A 10,126-nucleotide genomic window follows, 5' to 3' on the forward strand; every position below is an offset into this window, starting at 1 on the left:
TCAGTGGTCAGTTTTACACCAGTACTTCCTCCATTCAAAAATAACATCTGCTGTTGTGGAAACATGTAAATGTCTAGTCCTCCAATATAAGACGAGCCCCACCTTCTCAAACGTAATTTCCAGAATAAAATATCATCATATATTCAGGCCAATATGGTAGTTACTGACAATTTTCCTTTATCTGGAAAAGAGCAAAATACAAACTTTTGACCACCACTTTTTAAGTCTATGGAGGGTGAGTGTTTTATAACCAAAAGATCAATTTTGGGTGGAGTATAATTTTAATGCTCTTTCCAATCAATTATGGAACACACAGGAAGGTGAGAGAAAGGAGGGACACAAGGGCAAACAACCATACATGCATCAAGATATTAAAAAAATCACCATATCAACTGTCAACTATACTCACTATAACAGCTCTATATGCACAAAGACACCCTGAGCAGTGACAGACAGGAAAGTGACGACTGGCATCAAGAGATAAACTGGCTTAGAGGAAGAGATGCAGCACGGACGACGCTAACAGGGGAATAAAGGCAAGAAAAGACAAACACACCGATGTAAAGAGAGGAATGGATGCGTTGGATTAAATAACAACAAGAATAAGAAAGACACTGAAAAGGGGACAAGCAGGGAAGGAGCACCAAGGACTCTATTCTTCTATTTTTCTGTTTGTGACAAACACAAAAACATCCGACTTCTCTGATCATTCTCAAGGTTCCAAATTAAGCAGCAGACAGGGTCAACTCAAGGAAAAAAACACCTCAGTACTCCCTTCTGTTTGTCGTTAGCCTGCAATACATTCTGACAAATATTTGTTACAGCTTAACAACTCATTTCTGTGCTCAGGAGTCAGAATGAGGCGGTGCAGTGTGGCTGCAGGGAAGTGAGATATTGATCAGATTTGTCTTTGAGAAGGTGAGACTCGGTGAGTGAGATTAATACGAAGCAGACACGGAGATTATTTGGAATAGAATGAGAGCAGAGAGCAGTGGTTTCAGTAGTGCCTTATCAGCACATAAAATCCCATATTTTCAAGTTTACCACCGGGACGTTTCACTTTAACTACCCAGACAAATATCAGGGATGAACAGGAGTGAATTTATGGGAGTTATGACATTTCACTTCAACACGTTAGTAAAAACCATACCTCCAAATCCATTTCTCTGTCATAATATGTGTAAACTGTAACTGTAACGTGTTCACGATGCCAACCAGAACAAGCATTGGGTTTTCTGTGACTGACTGCTTTTTACATTCTGCGGTGTTTTCCTCTTTGGTCCTTTTCATATGAAATATTCAGAGACCGCTGACCATCTGAACCTAAATATCTTTATGAACCGCTGATCAAATGTCCACCGAAGCAAAGCATTTTAAAGCACTCTATCTCTCAGTAGTCACATTTCCAATATCATGTAGAGTTGCTGACGTTTTATGTGTGTTACAAGCATGTTTGAAGCTCATTTATAATACTTTGGGCTGAACTTTAATTATTTTAAGTACTGTACACAGAACGCCGTCTTATCTTTATTTCGTCTCTGTATTTCCAGAATCATGTATATTAGCAGAGGGATATCACAGACTTTGTCGGAGAAGTACCATAAACAAACAAACAAAAAGGGCTAGTTTTGCCTCAAGTTAATAACTAATGAAAGCAACATGAAATATTCATTTCATGTCAACTGTCAATAAATACAGGCATAAACATACATTCACCAGAGAATTTCCATGCTTCAGAGAGCTGCTATGGCCGAAAGCAGAGCGGAGAAAAGATTCACAAGTGTGACACAAGTGAGATGTAGGTGAGACTCTCTGCTCATATTGGGGATGAGTATTCAGGATGCCTTTGGGATCCACAACACTGCTGGTTTTCATTTCAGCTGTCCAATCAGGGGTTGAATCAAATGTTGGACACTGAATGTAAACAGGCAGCGGTCTGGGTCCTGGGGACCAAGACTGAAAACCATCAGCCAGATGACTGTGTGGAAGCCAAGTTATTGTAGATTATGAAGAGGGAGAGAGAAATCGAATGTAACCAAGTCAGAAATTATTGTCAGAAATTGTGTTTGTGAATGAGAGGCCAAAGCCAGACAGGGCCAGTGAAAAAGACAGAAGAGAAGTTGACAGTGTTTGTAGAAATTCCACCAAAGATCATCCTTATTCAACTGTCACTGTACAGTAGTTTTATTTAAAGGAGATTGAAAACAGACACTTTATTTAAATAAGAGAATTCGATTTTAGAGTTCTACAGAAGTGACCCCACAAGTACCAAGGGGCTCCTAAATTAAATTATCTGTAGAGAGGAAGAAAATATCCTTAGAAGAAATACCTTATCCAAAGACTGTGTTGAAAACAATTCATACATACTGATTTAAAAAAAGGATATCCACAGTCACTGAAATTATCATAAAAATGTTGTCATCAGAGTTGTCATAAAAAAAAGCAGTAATGATGTTGCTTTGGTTACAATGGCTGCACATGGCACGCATGCTTGGTCTTATTCCTGGCGTTAAAATGAACAGTCTGAGTCTTCGTACGTCCTGTCAGCACAGTACAATTGGCAGTAATTTTCCCAGCAAGTCCAGGGCCGTAACCGTAAAGACCAAGGCCATCACAATTGGCACCCTGGGACTCAGCGGTTACTGTAGCAGGACAATATGCACCGATAAAACACTGGCTCTGTATTGCCCTTTTAATGGTATGCGGAATGACTTTATGGCACCCACACATTTTCTAACAGCCATTTTATGTAACATTTTTACATCTCCATTACAAGAGTCATCCCCGGGCCAGACAGTCCTGCGATGTGCTGAGTAAAATGGACAATAAAGTTCTCACCAGGTAGAGATGGAGAGCCAGGGGCACGGCGACTGGAGAGGTTCACAGATTCCAGCAGATTGTTCAGCATTTGACTTTCTATTCCAGCCCAGATGCCGCACTTCTCAGTTCTGATAAATTACCCTTAAAGTTGCTGCAAATACATTACAATCCTCCGGAGCGGTGGAGGCCTTGAATAATCAGATTGATATACATATACGTTCACTGGCTATTTTATTTCCTCTCATTGGCTGGCTGCAATCTTTGCAGTGTTTTTCAAGTGCAACTTTTAACGTTGAAACATTTATCATTTACACTAATGCGGAGAATTCACAGCAGATGGGATTTTCTGCTACTTTATGTTTCTAACAGTAATTTATTTTAGGAACTTTGGCTGTTAATAATATATTTTCTGGACATTCCTCTCGCATTATCTTGGTCATTTATGCGCCTCAGTCGCCAAATTGTACTGATTTAAATTTGTGACAAGACATAGTGTGTGCAACGAAGGGAAATATTTGTTGTTGCCTCTTTATATATACTCAGTATCTGCACTTTTTCACTGAATATAAATCATCGTTGGACTGAAGCCACAAGTTTTATTTTGTATTTGCCTAGAGGACACTGTGGTAATGTGGGCTCCCTCTACCTCGTGGGTACTGCAGGAGTGTATTTTACAGACCAGAGCTGTGTCTCAAATCACATACTTCTGTTAGTACGCTTTCATGTAGTACACTGTGTACACTATATATTACTGGCATAGTGTGCAAATTTGGACAGGGTAGTGTTGTCTCAAATCAAACACAGCCATTGTGCACTTACCGGAAATGACGATTGCAAATTAGCATTAGCTAGCGTTAGCATTCGCGTTATCGTTCGCGCTACTAAATCATTACAGACTGCTAAATTCACCACAAAACATACTGATGGCTTATATCCAACAACAGTGTGGTGGTGCTTAGTGCTAAAAAACACATGTATAACTTACATTTGTATAATGTGGCAATGTTCACCGTAGTTACAAGGCACCCGGCCGTCATTTCCACTTTGAAAAGTGGTCCCTCCCCTTCCGCTACGTAGACAAGTAGGCGACCATGAGGGCGAGAAGTGTCCATAGTTCCACACTCAACTATTTGACTGTTTTGAGTGCACCATCCGGGTACTCACAGTGCAATGCATTTCCCATACTTCTCTGTGTGAACGCACTTATGCACTTAAAATGTTAAGAGTAAGTACAGAAGTATGCGATTTGGGACACAGCACAGGATATGAGGCAATGTACAACAACCCATCCATTGGGCTTTGTTGCACAACATCTGTCAGTCTATTTTACCCCTGACCCCTGTGACCCTCTTTTTGCAGGACGGCCAGACATACTGCAGGAGGAGACCCTGTGACTGTGAAGACACAGAGGAAGATCTGTTTTGCTGTCCCGGCTGTGACAACAGGCCCAGCAGCCAGTGTCTGGACCAGAGTGGACGCACGCTCTACCGCAGCGGAGCGTCCTGGCTGTATGGCTGCCAGCAGTGCCGCTGCATGGTCTGTACACGGACACACACACACACACACACACACACATACACAGAGCTACACATGTTTTGCCAACAGAAATGAAAGCTGACCTTCATAGCAAATCCCTAAGTGTGGTGAAACAGGTTTGTCAAAAGAACTGGACACATCAAAAACACATAAATCTCTTCAGCAACATGAAGCTCAGAGTCGGCTTTTCTTTAATACCTTGCCCTGATCTGCTGCTCAGCTGCGTGTGTGAGTGTTTGTGGAGGGATCAGATAATTACCACCTCTCTAATTAGAGATGTGGCAACACATCAGCGTGTGAGCTGTAACTGCAGCCGCCAGATCAGCTGATTCATTCACAGAAACACAATGAGGTTTCTCTGGCTTTTCTTTTTTTTTTTTTTTTACCTCTCTCTGTGTGTCTACAGGAGGGGGAGGTGGATTGCTGGCCTCTGGTTTGTCCCGTGTTGATGTGCGAATACACGGCAGTAGCGGAGGGCGAGTGCTGCCCGCGCTGCGTCACAGACCCGTGCCTGGCCGACAACCTTTCCTACGACATCCGGCAGACATGCCAGGATCCCGCAGGCACCGCCCGCCTCAGTGGAGACACATGGCATATGCCCAACTCCCCCTGCACCACCTGCAAGTGTAAGGTAGGCCAAAGCAATAACAACCACAATTTTGCTTTACTACTGCAATTTTGCGTTATTTTGATATTCTCAGAAATGCCTGTTTTTACCCTACTTTAACCTCACCCTTGCTTGTTTTTCTTCTAATCCCTGCAAATGGTCCAATAGACATGTGGTTTTGGAATGTAAAGTAGTCCTGCACCTTCACGATGTTACCAGTAATGATAGGCATTACAGGCTGCTGAACAAACAATCTTCAAGATGTAAACTGTGGTATCATGAGTTTATCAAATGTGTGCTGGAGGATAGGCAACATCTGCTTTCTTTTATCACAACAAAACATACAAGCTATTGCCAGCCGCAGCAACAGATGCATTCACTATAGCTACTGTCGCAGCTCAGACCTACATGTATCACTCTCAAAAGCTTTTCACGGGCGCTATTTTTCTAGAGAAAGTAGTTAGGCTAGGGTTGAGGAAAAGGGTGACACAGTGACAGCAAGGTCTGTTGATTATCCAGAGAAACCGGGACGTTGTCTCTGGATAGACATATCGCTGTTGAATATCTCAAATTTGTCACTGCTTGGAGCTACACAGAAGGAATTCTGTTCACGTCCAGCATACTCGAGTAGCAGTATAAATCTCAGAGACGGATATCTCAAAAGTGCCGTAGATAATACTGAAACCACTGACTAGATACCACTAGCAGTAGGGAAAATATACAGTCTGTTCTATTGTTATTTATGTAAACTGACCCTTTAACGATATTGTAGACATCACAAGTTCCCACCTGTCTCTACGAATCTCTGTATTTTGACTAATTATGACCAGCCAGGCTCTGAATCATGTTATTACATGTAACATATAGAGGTTAATACAGTATATTACAGTATATTTAAAGCTATCTACCTCTTCTTTCCTGTCTTTTCATGCTGTGCTGCTCAGAATGGAAACGTTTGCTGTTCGGTGGATCTCGACTGCCTTCAGAACAACTAAAGCTCTCCTCATCCTCCTTTTCACACCTCCTCTCCTCCTTTCACTGCGGGACTGCCACGCCCCCTCCTCCATCTGATGATTCTCCCCTTGGATTCATAAGACAGACTCTCGCACACACATGTGCATGCCAGCGTGTGCACAGAAAATACTAACACACACTGGACAGACTGGGGCTGTTGAGGCTGTGCTTTTTATGCCGCAACTCTGTCGACAAACAGTGAGTGTGTGTGTGGGACTCAGGAGGAGACTGAGGCCATAGTCGCTCTCACCACAGTCACTGTGTTGTGTAACTGTCTTAGTGTCGTTTCCATTTCACTACATGTCTTGAGGAAACCTGTTTAGCATTACTTTTTGAACCCCAAGCCAGCGACAAGCAGCCGAGTGTCACAAGCTGTCATGAAGAAAAGGATTCAGTGCTCCAGCTGTCACTGTTGCCTAAATGTAGGTTCACTATTGCTTGGTCACCATGGAAGTTTTTTTTCATGAAACATTTATCATAACAGTAACTGTTTATGCTCTGTGAAGCAATAGCATCATAAAACAGGAAGTAGTTTGATGTAGAAAGAACACTTTTTTAAGACTCTACTGAAACAAAGCCATTACCCTAATTATCGGGCCGTCCCAATTTGTCTCTCTTCCAAATCAACTCATAATATGTGTCTACACAGTGTCCCAATAAATCTGGTATATCATCAACCTAAGTCTTAAACAGCTGTGTACTACATTCCTCTCTGACCAATACAAAAATCAGAAAACTCAAACAAAGCCACTACAGGAAGTGGAATATAATTTTTCTATTGACCTTAACCCTAGCTTTAAATTAGGTTTATGGTTCTTTGGCTATTATTCAATTCCTGATCTAGGATGCATATTTCTTTACATACAATATAAATATTTTATTACAACACATTCTTCATATTCCTGCATATATGAGAAACAGCTCTTTCCTGCTCCCAATTAAGGAGCTTGTATCTGTGACGTCCACATTTCTAGATACGTCTAATACAACAAGCCAACGGGGCTAGTTTATGCTGGTCAGCTGTTTAATGGAGTATTTCAATAATCTTCCTCAACTCATAGTCAGGAAATATTAAATATTTATTGCCCTGTTATACTGTTTGCCAGATTTCCATCATGATTTGAAGTGAAACATTACAACTTAAACTGCAAACTCGGACATCGTCATTCTTTTTACCCTTTGTTAGCCATGTGAAGGTGTCATTTTGGTGGAGAATTTGGAAATGATTGGCTTTGGAGTAGTAGTTCTTACTGATGTGTTTTGGCCTGTTCATAAAGAAGTTGTTCTCATTGCTACAAAGTGCTAATGGAGCATTGATTTTTGACAAGGAACGCATGAACGCACCGTTATTTTTGCTATCTGTGAAGGTTAGACCATGTCATTTGGGAAAGGAGGTCCAGACTCAAGGTGTTAATGTGCTTAAAATGAAATCAAACAATGTCTGAAACCACACTTTTCCAGGAATTTCTGTAACTTGATGAAACCTATAATCCAACAAGTCCACCCTCTTCATGCAGCGATAGAAATATACAGGGTTTGAACATCTTTCTCAAGCTCTATTTTCATTCTTCACACAACTACTTCTGTCCCTTTTTGTCGGAAGACTGCCCAAAAGTGTACCCATTGGTATGATTGATCGCGTCTTGTTCCTCTCTATCATGGCAGGCTTTAGAACAACTATAAACACTTTTGCTGTTATTGACAGACAACACTTTTTAGAAGCTACTTCATTTGAAGCATACCCCAGCCTTCAGCCCTCATGTCCTTTGAGTAGACCCACCATCATGAGCGGCGTCCTTCAGAGGATCCAGCCTCTCAATTGGGACATACTGTAGCTGTTGTTTGTCCTGCTGAGCCATTAACACTTCTGTCTCCAACACTTTCCCTCAGCATCAATGTCTCCTTTCTGATGAAGTTGACTGCCAGATAGCTATGTAATGCAGATACAGATTGCTGCCAGCCAGAATAAGCACCAGCGGAAGATGTTGATTAAACCGGTGGAGTTCGTCGTGGGTCGGACTCCTCCGGCATCTCCCAGGGCTCCTCAGCTCGCACCATATGGCGTACACTGAACGTGTCAGAGGCATTAAAAAAGGAGAAAAAGAGATAGAGTTGGGATAATTAAAGCCATGTCACGCAGATCTGGATTTGAGTATGCCAGGAGGTCACAGAGTGTCAAATCTGTTTACAGATGGCCAGGCTTATTAAGGCAGGAGAGTCCAGAGCTTTTCCTGCCACAGTTCACACATTTACAGCTCTGATGCTACTCTGCTCTCCTACTCTGTCCTCTCCTCCACACCTCTCTCCATCACCCTCAAGTTGGTCTTGAGAGCTTACGTTTCCTTCAAGTATCATCGTTATCACCCTGTGCATCCATCGCTGTCAGGTTGGGGGTTTTTTTTCCCACAAAGGGCCAATTAGATTATCTAACAATGTCTCAAAATTATGTAAAATGACCACAGACTGCATATTGTTGTCACGAGTTGTTCTTGTTCAAACATGCAATGAAACAGCTGAGATCTGACATGTCAGGGGAAAAACAAAGTTACTCAGTAAACTTGTAAAAGTCTTTACAACACCACTTAACTAACAGTTATTTTTGTCAAGTAAAATAATCTCAGTAGAAAGGTAGCTGATGTTCAAAGCTGGTATCCATAGTCAAGTTCCTTTCTCCACTTTTTTCTTCCTCTTTAGTTTAGTATTGCAAATAGCAGGACATTTCTCTCCCTCAGAAGAGTCCATTTGCTGCCCCCAAAAATAAAAAGTGCTCCAGAGATCAAGATAATTCTTCACAGTGACAATGAAACCATTTGGTTTATGTGAAGAGAAGCAAGTCAGCTGGAGCCCTAAAAGATATTGGTATTCCCCATCAAGGTCAGGGTTGATATTGGAACTCTAAAGTTTAGTGCAATCTACACAACTTTACTTGTCCCACAAAAAAATGTTGAGATCTGAGACAAAAGCCTCTCAGAAGGCACTGAATCTGCGCTTTTGCCTTGAGTTGAGTCTTGAGTTGTGAGAAACGTCGTTGTGAGCTGTCCGAGACATTGCCACAGTTTTTATCATAGCAAAACAACAAGATTTGCTCGTAGAGAACCTTGTAGACGATTCTGAGACAGGACATGCATCTAATTAGAGTGCAACAGGAATGCTTGGAATGGAAGGAGACAGACACAAACGCATCCATAATGACATCTCGCATTTTTTTCGTTCAATATCTCGATTATTCACTCCAGTCACAGATCTCTCCAGATGGAATAATCTTGTCATCCGTACACCTCATCTGAGATGTGCCGTTTGTGCACCCCCATGATAATGTCTACAGTGTGGAACAAACAAATGTCTTTTGTTGAGACCAACACAGCAATTTTGAGATTTTGATTTTGTGTGTCTGTCTGCACTAGCTGTAAAGGAAAAAACCTATGCTTTTGTTTTGAAATTGGAACCGTGGCCACCAGGGGTGACCTGGGTCTTTGCGATTGAAAGTAAATGTCTCCGCTATCTCCCTCCTGCTGACCTTCCTCTATTTAATGTCAAACTAGTTCTTGTTTTTGGTCGTGTTTCTGTTCCCTGACAGAAACAGTAGGGGTAAGATACTGCATGTCTCTACCCTTTTGTGCACAGAGTGTCGTTTGTATTCTAAAACATGGCAGTCATTTCACAAACTTTCGGTAAAGGTGACGCTGGGTTGTTATTCCTCTGGAGGGGGTGGTGGCATGCAGCGACCTCTCAGCCACAGTGACCTTGCCTCTTGTTTGCCACCACATCTGTTTGTGTCTCACCTGAGCATTTCTCTGTGAACTCTCCTCCATTATCACGATGCCTCTTGTAAAATTGAAGCTGTTAACTGTACACACACACACACACACACACACACACACACACAAAAAAGAAAATCGAGTGATATAAATGGTGTCTGTACCCATTGAAGTTTAACACAGCAATCAAAAGCAGATTTGTACAAAATATCACTGAAAACAAGGTTTTCAGATTACTCTGTTGATTGATTTGATATGAAATATAATGACTACTGTAAAACACTATTTGCAAGTCTGTGTGTAAATGTTTTTACATACTGACAATATGATAAAATTATACAGTTTTTTAATTATTGTTGTGTTCATGAATAACATGTTACTTTTAGTGGAT

General features: G+C 41.5%; 1 protein-coding gene across 1 annotated transcript in view; it reads left to right on the forward strand.

The window, feature by feature from the left end:
- LOC137168899 (protein kinase C-binding protein NELL1-like) overlaps positions 1 to 9,849 on the forward strand; it is a 280,046-nt gene extending 270,197 nt beyond the window's left edge. The window contains exons 18-20 of the mRNA XM_067571791.1: positions 4,180 to 4,356; positions 4,763 to 4,987; positions 5,908 to 9,849. Coding sequence (XP_067427892.1) covers positions 4,180 to 4,356; positions 4,763 to 4,987; positions 5,908 to 5,958 — 453 coding nt within the window. The 3' untranslated portion in view covers positions 5,959 to 9,849. The remainder of the gene's footprint in view (positions 1 to 4,179; positions 4,357 to 4,762; positions 4,988 to 5,907) is intronic.
- Positions 9,850 to 10,126: the final 277 nt, after the last annotated feature.

This window comes from Thunnus thynnus, chromosome 1 (genome assembly GCF_963924715.1).
Source record: "Thunnus thynnus chromosome 1, fThuThy2.1, whole genome shotgun sequence".
Taxonomy (NCBI): domain Eukaryota; kingdom Metazoa; phylum Chordata; class Actinopteri; order Scombriformes; family Scombridae; genus Thunnus; species Thunnus thynnus.